The sequence below is a fragment of the Zonotrichia albicollis genome, chromosome 5 (genome assembly GCF_047830755.1).
Source record: "Zonotrichia albicollis isolate bZonAlb1 chromosome 5, bZonAlb1.hap1, whole genome shotgun sequence".
NCBI lineage: Eukaryota > Metazoa > Chordata > Aves > Passeriformes > Passerellidae > Zonotrichia > Zonotrichia albicollis.
In genome coordinates, this window is record NC_133823.1 from 41,495,248 (window position 1) to 41,515,347 (window position 20,100).

General features: G+C 35.5%; 1 protein-coding gene across 9 annotated transcripts in view; it reads left to right on the forward strand.

Moving 5' to 3' along the window:
• The window catches only part of SGCZ (sarcoglycan zeta), a 391,625-nt gene that overhangs the window by 273,187 nt on the left and 98,338 nt on the right, over positions 1-20,100 (forward strand). For 8 of the 9 annotated variants that reach the window (XM_074541471.1, XM_074541468.1, XM_074541469.1 and 5 more), the window contains one exon: positions 17,743-17,844. The exons of the other annotated variant lie outside the window; for it this stretch is intronic. In XM_074541471.1, coding sequence (XP_074397572.1) covers positions 17,743-17,844 — 102 coding nt within the window. The remainder of the gene's footprint in view (positions 1-17,742; positions 17,845-20,100) is intronic. 9 annotated transcript variants of the gene reach the window in all.

The following is a 20,100-nucleotide window of genomic DNA, read 5'->3' on the forward strand; positions in this document are numbered from 1 at the left end:
AAGTTACTGCTCAATGCAAAGAGGCTTACAGGAATGAAACAACAGGGTTAAAGGGGCAGGGAATAGCAGCAGAAAATCGTAAAGATAAATGAGGTAAATAAGGGTGGGAAATAAACACATCAAAATCCACATTTTTTGCTAGTTTTAAAGCTCTAAGGATTTATGGAGGTTTTGTTTAGTTGGGGATTTTTTATATCAGCCATTACATGATCACGCTTATTATAGGGCAATGGAGAAATGTTGTATTTCAATTGGTGAAACAGTATCACTACTACATAACATTAAACATTTGTATAAAAGTAAAATATATATTACTCATTTTAGATGTTGGCAGAGGTCTGGGAAAAACTCCTTTGGATCCCATTGTTCTAAGTATCGTTACAATTACTGACCCTTTTTCATCCCTGAATGGTTTTATCTCAATAAATTTTCACTCAAATTAAGTTTTGTTACTGCTGAAGAAAATGGCTTAAGGACTTCCCTTTTTAAAATATTTTTGCCATTTTAAAAAATTGTTTCTAACTCATTTTCTTTATGTTTTTTAATTGGGTCCATGCAGGGGAATGTAATGTGCCTTTTCTGCCTTGCAACTATAATTTAGTAATGAACTTGTATCAAAAAGAAAATTGGATTGTGTATTTTTTATTTTTGTAGATAATTTGTCATGCTGATGTGGTATTCAATCTTTTTTTTCAGTCTTTATTTTATTTTCTGGGGAAAATACTTTGAGAAAAAGGGAGTTAAGGAGAATACTTACAGACTTGATCTAAGCAAATATTTCTGTAGTTTACTGTTCTCGTCTTATTCCCAGAATGAAGAGGAAAACGAGTTTAAGTTTTCTTTCTTTTTTTTCACACATTCTCAGTTTTATGTATAGTAATATTGAAAAACTTGTCATATTAATAATTTTTAAATCTAGGCCTTCACCCCTTCTCAGTACTTCTAATTAACCATTAGCATGTCATTAAAAAGCCATTAATTTTGACATATACTAATGTCAATACAAGATCAAATTAACCTAATAAAACAACATATAATCTATCCCAGACTTCTGTGTTATGTTTAGCCTGTGCCAAAGGGAATAACAAAACAGATGGACCTGATAATTTTTCTTTACTTAAAACTGAAATCTGTATGATACACTTATGCAGAAGAAAAAAAAAAGACATATAATGTGTACCTATTAAAATTGTTTTATTACTCTTGATTCAATCTAATTGATTGCACATGTAAACTTGGCCTCTAATCTCAGAATATATTTTATCTCAGAATCTGTAGAGATAAGATAACAGATTTATTTGAGAAATGTGCTAAAATTGCATGCTAGAGATTATAAGGCAAAAGAGCATTTAGGACTCTGGTACCATGTTGCTTGTTTTACTGCAGTCCTTGATTTACCACCTGTCCATATTTGTTTTGCTGGTTAGTTTGGAGGATTTTTCCTCTTTCTAATATCATTCAGTGGCAGCTTTAATTAATCATGCAGTTGTTAAATACATTCTTGAAATATATTGTGGAGTCTTAGATTCAAGAAAACTTGTTTGTAATGTCGGATGCTTCAGCCAATGCAATCTTGTCTTCCTAGAGTGCTATATATTAGTGCAGATTCTCAGCATTATGTGACCGCATCTGTCAGTGTGATGCTTATGAAATAACAATGAAATATGCAATTAAAATCTGAAAATACATTCTGGAAAAGGTGCCTTTCTGAAAATGTCTAAGTTCTTGGTATTATTCATTTCTTTAAGCTCTTCATGGCATTGACAACCAAACATTTGGAGACAGAATGCTTTGATTGCAGGAACTGGGGTTAACAACACATTTTTCCTTCTACTTTTTCCCTTATTATGTAAATTGTTTATTGTAAAGATAGGGACTAACATGGCTCTGAATGCTTGCAAACTTTGGATTTATAAAGATAAGTTAAAAAATGTAGAGTTAGGATGCTTTTCAGTCTGCATATAGCATTTTTTGGACCTGTTAAGTGTATCTTCTTGAACATTTGTAGAAAAGTGTGCATGATACAGTGCAAGGTAGTACCAACCTAAATTATGACTTATCTGTAGCTTTGTATCATGGCATCAAAAGTCAATACTAATCTGAGAGAAAAACTTCAAAGCTCTGGGCAGCCCCAGTGTAAGGATAACTAAGTAAAATTGAGTTGCTGAAGGAATCATCTCAGGTTCCTTATGGCCTTCATTTCTGTGTGAATATTAGGATAACTCTTGGGCTTCTATTATGAGAGTTTGAAATGAACTTCGCATTTGATCAGTTTGTCATCATAGGGTTGATTTTCACTAGGGAGAACAACAAAAAGACAAAGCACTAGATCTTTTCCTTTGTCACATTTATATTATTTAAAAAACTTTGCTGAGGAATTAAAACTCAGATACTGAAAATTAAGTTGACAAGAAATGGGCAGCACAAATCTCAGTGCCTTCACCTGACCCATGATTTCCCTTGCAGCAGGCACTAGGGACCTCCTCATTTCACTGTATGAGCTTCATGTTAGTTTTCCTTGACAATATGTTCTCTTCCCTTTCTCTTTTCGTAATGAAAACATTTGAGATAAAATCCTTAGCTTTCAAATTTAAGTAAAGTGCACCCAAAGCACCTGTTTTTTCTGTATGGTTGATCAGGCACTGAAAGAGGTTGCCCAGGGAGACAGTGGAGTCCCAGTCCTTGGAAGCAGTCAAGAGTTCCAAGTGGACACTGACCTGAGCAAGCTGGTGTGGCTGCTGTGAGCACCCAATGAGCTGGATGAGTCAAACACCAGCCAGTCCAGTTGCAATGATTCTGTGTTTCTATTGCTGTTTTAATCGACTGCAGCATGATGCTGCATGAAAATATTTTCTGTAATCCAAGACGCACTTCCAGGTTTCCATGGTTTTTAGACCTCTTTTTCAGGTACGTGTGAGATAAGTTTATAGGTTTGCATACCAGGCAGATCAAATATTATATATTACGTCTTGGAAAGCTTGTTGCCCTTTTCTCTGTTTGAGTAATTCTTGCTTTCTTATTTGACAGCTGCACTTAGGTCTGACTGTGGCTTATGGATCTCTTTGTTTTGCAGTGTGCACAGTGGTTCACTACTCACATTTGGATTCATGCTTTTTGGGGTTTCATTTCAGTTTTCTGTTAAAAGAGCATAAACAGATTGCTCTCGATCTATTGCTCAGTTTTCAGGGCCTTTTGCCTTTTGTTTTCCATTCTGTATCTTAAAAAGGAACCTGTTCACCCTTCTCTTGAGAGTGTTGAGGAATATAAGTAAATGAAGTATGTGAATAATTTCCTGCATATTTAATTGCACTACGGAACAACTTACGTAGGTATTCTTGAAATTGCCTTACTGTCTGCACAGTAAGAAATTGTGCTGTTCCATTATTCTACTACTTCTTCCACAAAAAAACACCCCACAGATATAGATTATTTCAGTTATTTAGACTAAAAAGTGGTAGTTTGTTTTCTTGCAATCCAATAAAGCTGTGAGTTATTGGTGATCACTACAGTAATTTTATCATAATCCTGAAACAGTCAAGGCAAATGTAGTTCTTAAACCAACTAAGTGTACATACATTTTCCTGAATATTGAAGTCAGCAATAAGGCTGGAAACTTACATGTTAAATATGCTTCTGTTTGGATTCAAAGGCTCTATTAAAACAAATTATGATGCCTATAACAACCAAAAGGGCAATCATGGAAAATTCAGATATGCTTCATTCTTCATCTCTTATGATCTTTCTTTCTTTTTAGGGTATTTTTTTTGTTTTATTTGTTTGGTTTGGGTTTTTGGTTTTGTTTTTTTTTTTAATATTAATGGTGTTTGGAAAAATATGCAGATATGCTGCATTTGGACATCTGTAAGATGTTACATGGAAACAACATTCTTATTTCCTTTGTCTGCGGACTCAGCAAAATACTGTACGTACAATAAGCATGATAAAAATATATTCCACAAAACATAATAAAAATTTTAATGTATTCTACCATCGTTTGATTTTTCTTTAATTAGATATGTGTAGTGTTATAAAGTGGGCTAAAAAGAGATGGAAATGCATTTTGAAACAGTATTTCCTCAACAAAGATGAGACATCTTGTGAAGATACATACTGTGTGTAATAGTTTCTGCATGGAAATCTAAAAAGAATTATAGAGAGAATTTCAGGAAAAGTTTTCCAAAAGCCAACTGCTCCACCTTTGCTGCAACATAGCTTAAACTGTGCATCATTCTTTATATGTCTGTCAAAAAGGTTATTTAAAATAATTTCAAATGGATCTTGCACAGCCTTGCAAGAACTTTCTGGTCCAGTTTCCATATTCTACTGACATCCACTTGATTCTCAGTTCCTTCATTGTAAGTTCATTGTTTATTGCTTTATTATCAGTAGGCATGAATCAAGTGTTATCATATTTTATTATCGTGTGCTTACTTTCTCTTCACCAGTTTGCACGGCATCAATTTTAGCCCTTTGTATGTCTCTCTAATTTCCTGTTCCCTCTTATTATTTAATGTTTATTTGCGTTGTCCCTTGTTTCATCCTTATCCTGTTTTGGTTTTTCATTGCTTTTGAATCTCATAGATCTCATGGGCACCTTCCAGCTTCCTACAAATAGCTTGTTTGATTATCTCTTCTGGTAGAGTTCATGATATTTTTCAAAGGATTCAAGGTAAGTTGATCTTTACTGCCACTCTTTTGCCTTTTAAAAGATAAATGCCAATTCTGTCTTCTAGTTTTCACCTTTACAGTTTGCTCTCATCCATCCTTAATGAGCTCTCACAGACTTTGTGCTCATAGGCTGCATAATTATGAGCCACACAGCAAAAACTACTGTGGTGCAATAGGAATAGATCAGTAGAAAAGACAGTTTGTACCAAGGACCCAAAAGCTAGAGTATAGGTATGCATATTTATTTACTTTATGATTACCCTGGAAAAAACATCCCTATTATACATGTTGCTCAAAGACAGCCAAAGGAAAGATATTTTACAGACTCTTGCTTTTAGCTGTCCAGGCTTCCTGGTGCTGCTTGAGCAAGTGCCAGAGAATACTCACATCTGTTTAGTGGAGGTGACATGGGTCTTCTCATGCTCTTTGCCATCAAAGCAAGTCTTATTTTAGTTGTTCACTTAAATGCAACACTAGTGCCAGTTGCTTCCTAAGTTTGTGTTTGGTTATTGGCTAGAATGGAAGAGATAGTATCTTAAGTCTTGTGGTGGAGGCAAATGATTAAGTAGACACCCTGAAATAATGACTGTCAATGTCTCACTTGTTTCTTTGTATGAGCAAGAGGCAGGATAAATGAGAGAGGATTTGCAGTTTTGTATTTGGACAGATGGAAGTTCAAAATCTTGGGGACAACTGACAGTAGATGCAGAATTTAGGGACACAGCAACACATCTGAGACCCCTTGACTATGAACTGGTACTGGGACTGCAATGTACTGAATCTTCTAATGAGACTGAAGAAGCTGATGGGAAAGCAGGGATGGAAAAGGAAAATTATTATCAATTTAGGAAAAGAAAAAGGCAGGCAGGTAAGACAAGCAAATTAGAAAAGTGCTGCAGAGGGATACAGCAGCTGAAGCAAGAACAAAATATATTTAACCGTAGGAGGTCTTGATGTAATGTAAAGAAATACCTTTAGCTTGAGGGCATTTGTGTGAACTGGTTACTGACCTTGAGACCTTTAGCCTTTTAAGTGGTACAAGAAGCAGAAGGACACAGGAGGTCTCTGTGATTTGAGAGCATTCTGTTGGTGCATGTGCACTTGGTACTTACTGTGGGACTTGGCTTGTGCTGCAGATCACACATTGATTCAGACCTTTCTGTTCCTTTTAGAGACTGTTGCTGCACTTTGAACAGACCTTCTGATTTAATTTCATCCAAAAGGAATCCCCTTCACATGCAGAAAAACTGCCCCACAGTGTGAGCCAACATGGAGTAAGTGGGGAAATGAGGGATTGCTGCACTCTACTGCTCTGAGCTATGTCACTGTTATAGACACCTTTTAGCTAATATTTTATCATTTGCTGATTTTTTTATACCTCAAGATGAAGTTCATTTCACTCAGTGGGCTTGAAAATACCTAGGTTATGCAACTATTCATAAATGCATTCATCCTTTCCTTGCAGGATCTTAATCCTTTATCACTGGTGCACCAATTAAAACAGAAAACCAATTTTTTTGACCTTTCAACTAAAGAAGAAATTTAGAAATCAAGAAAAACATGCTTAAGAAATGCCAAAATTCTTCAGTATTTATCAGGAGCCTTTCTTCTCCTTTGGGTAAATTAGTTTGTTAAAGAGCTACTTTACTCTAATTTCTTTTTCACCTTCAGCAAGTCTCCCAGGAAATTTTAACTAAGAGTCCTTTCACTGGATTTGGCTTCCTAAAAAAGCACTGCTTTTCCTTTGATATTTCCCTTCTAATCTAATTTTCAAGAATTTTTGTCCTTTTGTGACCAATCTCAACTACATTACCACCTTATCTTCCCATTCACTCTTCATTCTCTGTTAATTGGAGCCAAATGGAAAGCAGTGCCTATCCACCGTTATTACTCCTCAAGAAAGCATTTCAGGAGCTTCCTCTTCATCCTGTCTCCTTCTGTATTCATGAAAGATGTTAGCCATTAACCTATATTATCACCGAGGTCTGTGCTCTGGTTTATTCTTCACAGATACATTATCTAATTGGTCCTTCTGGTCTTAGAGGGAAATCCCAAACTGGTAATGTTGTTTGGGATTTTTTTTGGTTTTGTTCTTTAAGTTTGTACATGTCCTTTGCAGTCACTTAGCAGTTCTTTCTCTTTTTTGGTCTGAACATCAAAACAAGTGGATTCATCCGTGCTCCCTCTCTGTTCTTCCTCAACAAGATGTACTATGTGAATTTGAATTCTTCAACATCCTTCTCTCCTTTGATTGTTATATTACTAGTATTATTACAAATCAGCTGTATGAGGTAATAACCAGGTGGCTGGTGAATCTGAAATCCACTCTAACTCATGATTCTTGGTGTAAGTGACCTATAGCTTCAGTCCTGCTAGGACTGAGCTGGGTTCTACATTTGCTGTTGGGGATTGGACCATTTGCTTCCTTAATCAGCTGCTTTGGAGGGCGTCCATTTCAGCCTCCATGTCTGCCACTCCTGCACTCCTTTCCAGCTGGCCAATCACTTTTTCATTGGAATTCCTCATGCTTAATGTTACTGATATCCTTTTGTATCATATGGGCTTTGTTTCATCACTTTATAGGTCTTCAGCCAGTTTCCTAAAAGGAACGTGCAGGGAACACTTCATTCCTGATTTCTACCTTTGGAGGATACAGGTTTCCCTGGTTTCAGCACAGAACCTGAACTGAAGAATTTCCCTCCACAGTTCCTTTGCAGGCACAACAGCAGGTAGCTGCTCTGTGTCCAGCCTGCACCCCCAGAGCTGTAGGCTGAAAATTATCTCATGACAAAGGTGACTCTGGTGCTGTGCTTTTAAGGGGGTGAATTGTGATACTGAACTTCTTTCTAAAGTACCTTCTGCAATCTGGCTCTAAAGTTTCCCTGTTACAAAGGTCAGCAAGCCATTGAAGTGTTGATTCACAAATTCTTATCTTTCATTGTGCTTTTGTGATCAGTTTAGACACACCGTAGGAAATTTATATCTGAGAACACACTATCATCCCTCAAAATGATGCAGTACATCTCTTTGTCATGTTTGCTTGTGAAATTATCCCCTTTAAAAGGCTTCTCCCATTTGCCAACATAACCGATAACTTCTCAATGGCTTTTACCATGCTGAGCTATATGCAAAGAGATTAGGTAGGTCCTTTTTCCATTGTGGTTTTAACACTCCCTAAAAAACTGAAGGTTAGTATTTTTACTCCCTTTGCACTGCAGAGAAGGAACTGAAAGCTATCATTTAGGAGATGAGTGTTCTATTGAGCAGGCTGTTAGATAAAAGAGGAGCTATTTTTAAGCAACTTTGTGGCATTTCTTACACTTCCATTTTCTTTTCCCTGATAGCACAAGATGGATCTCTGCAGCAAGCTACTTTGCTCTTTGTCCCATTTATTTTATTGAGTGTATCAATGGAGCAAGGTTTTGTTTAGTGAAAGATATGTAGAAGTTCTTTTAAAAAACATGCAGTGTTGGTACTGTAATACTAAGTAACTGCCTAAACTTGGATAATATTAAGGCTGCAATGTTATATAGTCGCACTTCTTGAATCATAAAATTGCTTGATATGACACTTTTTCTTCACATGAAAATAAACATTTTTCATTTTGACAGTAATACGTTCCTTAAACTGGACTGCTTTGAAAATTGTTTTCTTTAATGCTATTTAATGCTACAATGTGATCAAGGAAGCAATGTAATAGGTCCTACTTAATGATATCTGTTTTGTTATAAGAAAAGCACACTTTGCTGAATACAAGTGCCAGTCCAGGGAGTTACAGAAGGATGTGCTTGGCTGTGGGTACTTCAGGGCCTCCATGGTATGGCTCATGAGGTTAAGTTTTTATAAAGGATACAGAGTCATAGTATAGCAAAATATTTAGGAATGTGTGCATGCCTTAATATAAGAAAGTAGAAATTAAGACTCAAATTACTTTGGATGCTGAAATCTAAATCAGGGAATATTTTAAATCTAGGACTCAGATCTGCAGGTGAGAGTCCAAGCTTGTGGAACTTCTCTTAAAATGGATCTCAGTCTTTTGTGATGGAGCAGTGTGAATTTTAATATTTAAAAAGTCTTTTGGGAAAAAGAATGTTGGTATTAAGGATTTTGAAGGCAAATGCATTTTTTCCAATAAGTTTTTTATTACTTGTATGAACTGGGTGGTCATCTAAAAAAGAGCAACCATCAGAGCAATGTGGTTCTACTATGATAGCAATAGACTAGTCATCACATACTAAGGAGGTTAAAAAAAGTTGCCCCTTTCATAGACAGGGCACGTACTCTAACAAGTACATAAAAGAGAAGCTACTGTCTAGCCACTTTGTGGAATCCAATATCTAAATTCATTTGTTCTGATGACAACATCTGATCTGTAGCATATCATCAGTCAGAATCAGAATAATATTGCAGAAATACCAGACATGCTGAAATCAACAAGTGAGATAATTTTACTCTGCTTAGCCATGGTAAGTGTTCACAAGCTGTGCTTGTTCTTTTTTTTTTTATTCCACTTAGAGAGATATGGGTGATAAAGGCAGACTAGGAGCAATGTGAGCATTAAGATGCAAAATAACATACAAGGAAAATTATCTGTGATTATTTAGTCTAAGCAATAATGTATCTGAAGGGCAAACAAAAGTAATTGCTTTATAGCACTGGAGTTTCAGGCTATGTATGAAGAAAATTCTTTTAAAGATAGTAGAGGCAATATTGTAACTTGCCTAAAGAAGATATAGAATCTGCCTTTAAGGGAAAGAACAAGAGAAAAGCAAACCCTTACATCTATAGCAGCCAAGGTAGAGCTCACTTTGCAACATTGTAAAAGAATAATTTTCTTTACAGAACCTCTCCACTACACCCACAATTCAAGACCTGCTTTATCACTTTTCAATAGGTATAAATGCTGCCGGAATAATTACTAATGCTTGTTCAGCACTTTTTTTTTTTCCTGCTTTCCCACTTAGAGATTAGTGTCACAAGGGCTAAAGTTTTGGTTGTGTCAGGGCAAAGTGCAAACATGGAAAGCTCAAAACACATAATTGCATTAACACAAGCTATTTCATGCATTTGACTGACAACCCAAATAACATTTTTACTTCTCAAAACCTAGATAAAACTGCATTAGTTCAGTGTATTTCACTGGAATACACAATAAGCGTAAGTCCTAAAACTTATTTGTAGAAGCTCTTAGAAAAATGTCAGAACCTCTTCTCTATTTTAATTGTCATATGTGTACATAACAAACCAGTGGGACTGTACATTTTTTTTCTTATAGGTAAATATTTTTACAGGTTTATCAACAACGTTGACTGCTTCTGTATACAGCACATTTGTTTATTGTCCTCTTATATCAGTTTTTAATTTTTCTTTCTGAAGTCAGGCAATCCCTTGAAAAAATAAAAGAATATTGTGTGATTAAATTTTCAGCATGACTAAATTATCTTCAAGATTCTTTGCTGAAATTAAAACCAGGACTCAAACACAGGGAAGTGGATTATATAAACTGCAATTTATGTGGACAAAATAAACACAACCACATTCAATACTGCTGGCTCCTGCACAGCTTGTTTTCCCCAGGACCCCGAGCTCCTTTTCCATGGAGCTGCTTTCCAGCAGGTCAATCCCAGCCTGGTGCATGGGGTCACTCCTCCCCAGGTGCAGGACCCTGTACTTGGCTTTGCTGGATTTCCTCCCTGCCCATCTCTCCAGCCTGGCAAGGCCCTTCTGAAGGGCTGCACAGCACTCTGGGGTATTGGCTGCTCCTCACAGCTTGGTGTCATCACCAAACTTGCTGAGGAGGCATCTGCCCCTTCATCCAAGTCATTGATGAATAAGTTAAACAACTCCCAATATTGAATAACGAGGGACACCACAAGTGTCAGGCCTCCAGCCAGAACCTGTATCACTGATTGTGACTCTCTGGAGCAAACCAGTTCTCAATCCATCTCACTGTCCACTCATCCAGACCACACTTCTTGAGTATGCCTACAAGGATATTGTGAGAGACAGTGTCAAAAGCCTTGCTGAAGTCAAGGCAGGCAATATGTACTGCTGTCCCCTCATCCCTCCAGGTGGTTTTTCTTTGTAGAAGACATCAAACAATGATTTATCCTTAGTGAATCCACGCTCCTGATCACCTTCTTGTCACCTACATGGATAGAGATGGTCTCCAGAATGAGACACTCCATCACCTCTCCAGGCATTGAAATCAGGCTGACTGACCATTAGTTCTTTAGGTCCTTCTTCTTGTTCTTTTTAAAGACTGAGGTGACATTTGCATTTTTTTAGTTCTTAGATACCTCTCCTGGCAGCCACAACCTTTCAAAGATGATTGTGAGCAGCCTCACAATGGTGATATTAAAGGACACATCTATGTTTGAATGAAAAATAAGATAACTCCCCTTATGATGGAATAAAATCAAAATTTTAAACATGAAATAGGGGCTTCATCTTATTATCATGATAGGTATATAATTTATATCAGTGTAGATAGTTTATAATTGAAGAACCAGGTCATACTCCACACTTCATAACCATTCTAAAGTAGTATGTATTCAAGGAATTTTAATTCCAGTTAGTTCGAAGTAGTCTGATTTTTCTTTCTTTTTAATGCTTTTTCATCTTATTTTTTTCCTTAGTTTGTTTCTCTTTAAATATTGCTCCACTGTACTACAGTAATTTATTCCCTAGATTTACCCTGATATCTACACACTGTCAGCATTGAAGATGCTATCTATTATTGTCAGCAGATGGATAAAGGCAGGTGTTTCCATCAATCCAGATTTTTACCATTCCAGTGAATAGCTTGCCTTCATTTTAGCTTTATTTTTGGCTGCTGAAGTTGTTATCTTTCCTAGTAATCCAGGAAAATACTCTGGTTTTCTTGCTTATACCACTCCCCATTTTGTTTATGCAAGACTTTTGCTGCCTACAGTTTTTCCTTCAGTTGTACATCCATAATCACATCCAAGCACCATTTTTCTCCAACTGGAATTATTTTCCAGCTCTGTTTATTACATCCAGGTTTTTGCATGTGTGAATGCAATACAAATAATTTCCTTTGTCATCTTCCTTCCAATCTTTTGTGTGCATCTTCCATTTTATCAACAACCTAGCTGCTAATATAGTTCATCTTCCTAATCATACCCATTGCTGTCCCTTTACATTACCGACTTTTTTGTGCCATCCTGTCAAGTTCAGTATTCTTTTTCCATCTTCACTATAATTCACTACTGCTACATTGGTTCATTCACCTTTCTTCTGATATCATACCCATTTTTTTTAATTTGGCATGGCATGTTTGTATGCTTAGCTGTTTCATCTGTGCTTTTTCATACCTGTGCAGCCACATCATCCAAATTCCATTTCATGTATGGCTTGTGCTATGATGCCTACAAGGCAATAGACATTGTATGCTTGTTAATTTATAGGAGATCTGATGTAGGCACTTTGTTTAAACCCTCTTTTTCTGTTATTATAATGTCCCTCCTCCCTGTTTTGTGTAATGATTCCTTCTTCAGAATGTGAGCTTTTGGAGACAGAGTTTGGGCTTAAATATATACTCAGAAAACAGGAAGGATATCACATCAGAACTTCTGAAAACCTTGAATGTTATTGATGAGAATGGATTTCCTGACCCACCAACTACTTGTTTGTTCCTGCTGTAAAGTACTGAAACATGTATTTGGTGTATGTTGTTATTATTATGGAAGTAAGAAAAAAATGCCATGCAAATTTGAAATATAAACTACTATTTAATAATGTTTTATTCAATTCAGAATAACCAACACTTCAGTTCACTTTTCATTTTAACTTTTCACTGTGCTACTGCATGTAAGTTCATGATCCTAAGGAAAAAGCCTGCATTTTAGTTAGCAGAGTTCTTTACTGCCTTCTCAGTGCCCACTTCATGAGATGCATGACAAATTACTGGAGGATCTATCAGAGTGCTGTTCTCACCCCATGAAATGAGAGTTTTCATTCCTGACCTGGAGCATCATGCCTTCCAACTTCTTTTCTCCAGACCAAGAAATTTTGAATTCTGTGGTTTTACACAGGAATTGCAGATATTTTATCCACTTTAATGTCTTTCTAATGTCTTTAATGTCTTATATAGCAATGTTATTGATGGATTTGCAGAATTTTCTAACATTGAAGATCTGGGTTTGATCTCATGCAAGGAGGTGTTATTTCATCCGGGTGGATGAAATATAAGCTATAGTTACTGATTTCCAAAATGTTATTTCTAATTGAAATATTCCACAGCTTGGCTTCAGAACTGCCCTTTTAGTAGCTTAGAGTTTTTCTAAGCCAGCTTATTGAATCCTGTCCTAGGTCTCCAGTTGTCATCTATGTCACAGAGGACTGGCTTTATTGTGTAGAGAGCTAAGCTTGTTCTTTCATACTTGTGGTTTATCAGCAATTTGTGTAGAACTCCTTATCCTCTTCCTTTTTCTTAGAATGTCTTAGTGCTTAAACAAATAAAAGTAAAAAAGAAAGAAAGAAAAACAGAGAGAGAACAATAAAAGAAAGAAAGCGCACCACCACATTATTTCATTAGATAGCAATATGTGTAGTTCAGGACTAGTTGTAGTAGTTTAGATTGTAGACAGGCTACTGCAGACTGTAGTTTTAGCCAACTTCCTGACTTGTTGAGAAGTATTCATTGTTCTTGAGAAGTATTCATAGCATATACTGTATATTTGTAGCTATCATAAAACATGATGCTGTAATGGTTTATTGGACAGAAATTATACAGGCTATATAAGTAATGCAGCCTTGTAGAATTCTCAGAACATTGTGAAGAAATAGCTTAATCTTGTAAAAGATCTTCCTGCCTGTTTAAAGACAGTGTGAATTAATCTCTGGTTTTCTTATATACCATTTACAGGATCATTGAAGAACATAAATCTCTGCCTGTTTATAAGCAGGTCAAAGCTTGAAAAAGCTCTGAATGTCAGTATTGTTGTTTGCCTCCCAGAATATTTTTCTGGAGAGCTATTTTATCTTCTGATTCAAATTGATACTCTCATTATCACAGATTTACAGTAAGTATTGTTTAGGACTTCATTGACTTTAATGTAATGTTCGAAGTCAGTAAAACCCTTCCTTAGGTTGCTGCAGTTTTAAGACAAAAAACAGCATAAACTAAATGCTTGGTTTTCATATTTTAATAGCTTCTTATTTGAATTTCTGGTTTTAATCACTGAAACTTGATGTACTCTAAGAATAACATAAAATATTGATAGTGATGTTTGATTTTTTTTTTTTTTTACAATCTCTATAGGACATGTTTATGGATGTAAAGGGGTTATTTTTCTTTGTATGTGAGGGAAGAAAACAATGTAAGTGAGACAAGGTCACAGTTTGTTTCATATTCTTAAATGAGAAACATGGAAAGTTGTACATGGTATAAGATGCACAATAATAATAAATACCGAATAATAATACAGAGGACATAAAGTGATGCAAAGACAATCACTCAATATATAGCACTGTGTCTTCAAGCAGTGGCCACTTTGAAAGACAATCCTTGTTCTCTCCAGCCCCCTTCTTGCTCTACCACCAATTTTCTTGCTGAGCAGGATGTTACAGGTGTGGAATATGTCTTTGGCCACTTGGGGTCGATTGCCTTGCCTTCCCTCTCAACTCCTTGGCCATCCCCATTCTTCTTACTGGGAGCAAAGTGGGGGAAAAATGATAGAGGCTTGACACTCTGGAAGAACAGTTCAGCAATAACCAAAGCTCTGGTGTGTTATGAGCACTGTTTTAGCCAAAAATGCACAATATTATGCCAGCTGCCATGATGAAAGAAAACCTCCATCCCACTCAGTCCTAGTACCAAACCTGACACATTTTTTCAGTACTGGCATAGTTCATTCAAGTCTATTTTTGCACTTGAATAAAATCAAATCACACCAAAAGGATAATCTGAGTTTTATTTGCCTGGAAAACCTAAACTTTATGGAGTTTATTTGGGAAATAAGCAGAAGGACCTTCCTGTGATCAATTTTTTAATATTAATAACTTTTTAACCAAGTTGTGTTAGTTTTGAAGACCCTCGAATTTTTCTCTTTAACAGCATAGTTTTAACCCAATGAAACAAGAAAAGCCTCTTATTCCAATGTCTGTTTAAACTTGATGGAAGGGTTATTGATGAAAAAAACATACTGGGAAGTGTTACGGGGCTTGCAAGGGTTTCAGGGTGAAGAGAGACGAGAATGTTGACTTCATGTTCAGTAGGCTTGATTTATTATTTTATGATGTATATTACATTATAACTATACTAAAAGAAATAGAAGAGAAAGCTCTCAGAAGGCTAGCTAAGCTAAGAATAGAAAAGGAATGAATAACAAAGTTCTGTGCCTCGGCAGAAAGTGAGAACAGCTCTGCCGTGAGTGGTCAGTAAATCCAAACATCTACAGGAGACCAATCACGGATCCACCTGCTGCATTCCACAGCAGCAGATAACCATTGTTTACATTTGTTGCTGAGGCCACAACTTCTCAGAAGGGAGAAAAATCCTAAAGAAAGGATTTTTCACAAAAGATGACTGTGACAGGGAAGTAACTTTTTAGTGGGGTCATCTTCGTTAAGCATGTTGTAGTAGTACACGTCTGACTATATTCGGTATTTTACTATTCAGACTTATTTCACGTCAGTCATTACACACCTCAGGAATTATCTGGAAGATTATTGTGTTTATCAAGGAATTGAGGTTGCTGTCACCCTATTCCAGTTTGATAGCACCATTTGTGACTTAGACTCCAGAATGTAGTATTTGTCTTTTTGTCTTGAATCATGTAATTTTACTGAAGTTAGTGCTTCTGTCTGTGCAGAGCCTGTCTGCTTTCTATCTGTTGGATTCTGCTGAAGGACTAAAGAATGAGTACCTAGAAAAGTCACTTAGAAAAATGAAAGCTCTTATGGACACAGTAGGCTCTATCAATACTTTATTTCTGAGATCCTGACAGTTTAATCTTTCTGTGCGATTTAACTTCCTGCTGCTGAAAGTAAGCAGAGAAAATATGATAAGTATCAAAATGTAGTGAATGAATTGATTTTGTGCTTTAGGTCTCTGTCAGTAACATAAGAACAGTACCACCATATAAAGTTACTGAAAGTATTTTGAAAATTAATTAATAGTTGTGAGGAATGATATTACTTCAGTAATAAACACTTATATGAACAGAAGTCTAGAAGAATACTGACAGTACAGTCTTCACAGCAGAGTTTTAACAGAGTGCAATAAATGAGGAGCAAAAACAATGATAACGTGAAAGCAAAATAGTGACTAGCTGCTGATTGAAGTTTGTGCCAATTCTATATGCAATAAGCTGAGATTCAGGAGGGTAAATATCACATATAAATATATAATTTTATCCTAAACATATTTGTAAGATAGAGCAGATGGAATGGAAGCTTCTTAGGTAACTTTAATTTCAACATTTCTAGTTTTCTGAAAACTTGAATTTCCATTTTTGTGTATTTTTTGTTTATTTTTTACTTCCTCCTTTTCCCTCCTTCCCTATTTTTCTTGTAAATATAGTTTATGTGTGTCAGTTAGAAACATTCCACAGAAGCAGATAAAATTAAATATTGAATTTGCCTTTTCATTTAGAAAACATGTTTATATCCAAATCAATAAATCAAAAAAATACCTAATTCTTGTTGAGTGTTTATTCACTGACAAAAACGACAGCATGCTTGTTGTATTTTCCCAGGTTATCCTTCACTAGTAAAATTTTACATTCTATTACTATAGGATTGATCAAATAAAGACTTAATTTTTTGTTAATGCAGATTGCACATTTCTCTATTTCTAATTTCTTTATTTCCCTCTAATTTTCTCTATTATTTTCCCTCTTTATTTTCTCTAATTTCTTTATTTCCCTTTCAAAAACAGGTATCACTGTTTCCTTTTGCACTTTTTGTTAGAAAGCCCACAAATACCTGAAATTTTCCATGTGAAAATATTTGTATAAACGTTACTTGACTTGAGATAAATACTTTAAAATATATCCTCACTTTCTGAAGAAGCATTATTTGACAATTCAGCTATGGCAGCCGAGGATTGTTACCCAGCTGCTTACCCAGTAGGCAGAGGTTTCTTGTCTCACGCTTCAGCCAGCAGAGCAAAGGTGCAAGTTCTTATTGTTCCAGTAGACCAGAGTCAGCAATGGCTTTGAGAGATGTAATTAATGGTTAGATTAAATGTGCTTATTCTGCACTCCAGTGGATCAAGTTAAATTCCACTGACTCTACAGTGAAGAGTTACTCTTCTATCAGGAACATAGTAACAAGATTCTCAGGATAAAAAAATCTTGGCTTTCTATTGCTGTGCAAAATAATTTTGTCTCTTGAGTATAAAGCATGTTTCATTGGTTTTTTTCCTGTAAGAGTGCAGCTGAAGCCTTATAATGCCACTTTTCTGTGCTTATATTTTATTGAACATTGAATTTTGTGGTTTACTTGTTTCATCCAGACCTTTACAATGGCGCCTTTCCTATTTCTATTCTGACAAAAAACCACAAACAATCAAAATTACCATTTTTGAAGTTGTTAATGAGCAATATGCTTTTAGTAGTGATGAGCACCCACTAAAATTTGTTTTCTCTCTCCCTACATGATATTTTTCTATGTATTTTAATCACCGGGAAAAGCAAAAACACTGGATTCAAGCTATAAATTGCTTTAAATGTAAAAAATGTTACATATATATAGAGAAAATAGGTTTTTTTTATTGATCAATTATAAAATTACATTCAGCAATTGTAATATTTTCACCCTGTACAGGGAATAATGATGATCTACAGTTTTACCCTGGTACTAGGTTCATCCAAGAAATAAAGTATGCAGGTCACCATCAGGTTGCACAGTTAAATAATTCAGCCCTAGGTTAAGCTCTGGCTATAAATGTGCTCATCTACCTCCTGCCCAAGATCATGAGAAGAGCTGGGGACAGTGGGAGAGCACTCATTATTTTTAGGGGTTAAGCCAACTACCATCTTCTTTTTAGGTTATTCTGGATAAGGTTATTTCCTAAAGTGAATATATATATATTATTGATTGTAGGATGGAATGGGAAATTTGAGAGTCACTAAAAAAGGAATACGACTTGAAGGAATATCTGAATTTCTACTTCCACTATATGTGAAAGAAATCCATTCCCGAAAGGTAGGTATTTTTCATCTTTATTTCTTAATTTGCAGCTAATATAAATTGATCTCTTCAGTCTCAAACTACAAAGTTTAATTCTTACACCTCCTAGATTGGCAATCAGTAGAGGTTTGCTTTGAGAATATCTTAACAGTGAAAGCTTCCTTCATGTCATTTTTTTTTTCTGAAACCTTGCTTGCTTCTTAAAAGAAATGTTTTATCCCAAAGAAAGGAGATTCAAAGCATGTATATTTTATACTTCAAATGACCTCAGAAATGGGAATGGAACATTTGACTCTCAGTTGTTATAAAGTCCAGGAAAGAAAGAGTGGTGATAAGTTCAAAATGCAATGAAATAAGGAATGGTTTTGTTCTTTTTATCACTAGCTATCATGACTTCTTTTTCTTTTTCATTATTTTTTAAATTTTTTGTTTGGGTTAATTTTGCTCATTAGATAGAGGAAATCCTGCTATACTGTGTAATGTCTCTAGGATTTAATTTTTCAAAGCAAACCCTTTTAAATGCTGTTTAAATGAAATTATCATATATCAGGTTATTACAGAGAAAAAAAGAAAAGCAATAAATTTTGTACTATGAAATTTAGTATAGGTCATTTTGACTCTTTTGGTTTTATTCAGTTATGCTGTTTATATTAACATTGTCAATGAATTTTTAAAAATATTGAAATGCTGAAGAAATAATCTTTTTTCCATGGGAATGATTACCTATGATCTGAGTAGAATGTTATCATGGCTTTCAGTCAATGATCTGATAAGAATTTTAGTGTGCATACTGCAACATTTGACAGTAGTCACAAGTATGTTGACCCTAAATTCCTTTGCGGAATTTTTTTTCTGTTGAAACCTGTCTTCTATGTATATAAGAAAAGTCTTGAGTACATTCATAAATGACATGACAGTTTCCCATTTCTCTTAATTAGTTCACTCTTATGTGAACTAATAAACTTAATAAATCCTTGAGGTAATCTCTTCATCCCCTTGTTCTCTAGAGCTAAGGTCTTTCAATCCTTGACAGAGTAGCAGTATTGTCCTAGGTAATGAAAATTTTTATAATATTTAAGTAACCTTGCAGTGAACATACTTTTCATTCAAGGCTGCAGAACATTACTCATGATGTGTGCATTTTTATAATTTCTTTTCTGTAAGTGGACAGTATGTATCATTTTTCCATGTCCTGTTCCTCTACATGAGAGTAATGATTTGGAATATTTTCTTGCCCAGTGCTTCATACTGCAGAACATTGGTTCTTTTAAAGAGAAAATGGAAACTTTTGTTTCAAGTGATAGTAATGAGACTTGATTAGGGTCCTATTTTAGCTGCTAACAAATCTCAGAAAAAAAAAAAACAAAAACATTTTATGCATATTTAATGCATGGTTATTGTAAAGGAGGGGATGCAGAATCTACCAGATGCCTAACATAAGGTCCCAATAGTCCTGTGAGGCTCATGAAAAAACACCACTTGTCAATAAATATTCTCAAGCTAGCAGAAAATAGCGTTGATCATTAACTTGAAAAAAATAATTCAAGTAAAATATTTTTGGAGTTCCTGGTCTACTTATCTGTATTAACTTTAAGGCACTTGTCACCTAGATAAAAAAAAGTGGTATTAACACAGACTTTATTCTATCTTGCAGAACTTTTGAAATAGATTAACTTTCCAGTCTTGTGCCAACTTGCTCAGTAGTTGTGCTAAAGTTCAGTAACTTCTATATGCAAAAGGAATGCCATGAGGGAATGATGAAGGAAACCTCTGGAGCTGTATCCAGCTTAGCAGTAGAGTTTTGTTACGTCTCTGCAGAGTATTTCTACAGCTGTATGGCATCTGCATGTGACATGAGCTGTTTTGGTACTTACAAAAGTGGCCATAGTGCTGTTGAAATCTAAAAGTAAGCTTTCTGGGGTTTCCTGGGGTCTCATCAGGTCGGTAGTGACCTAGTCAATACTGGCAGCAGATTCTGAGCAACCATCCCACTCACTCACCAGCTATTAGTGTTTACTTTGGGTAATACAGACAGGAATGCTTTTGTCTGCCTTTTCCATTTAAGTAATAATGATTTAAGTTTGATATATGCAGGAGTTAAAATATTCTGTGGCATCAACAACTTGTTTCTAGAAGGAGAGTTAGTTCTTTAAGCCTACACTCATTCCCCTATAAAGGAACAAATCCATTAAAGTGGCATTGTTTGATGGACTCCCCGATGACTTATTCAGTAGTAACTTTGCAGGACTGGTATATTTCCTCAGCACTGCA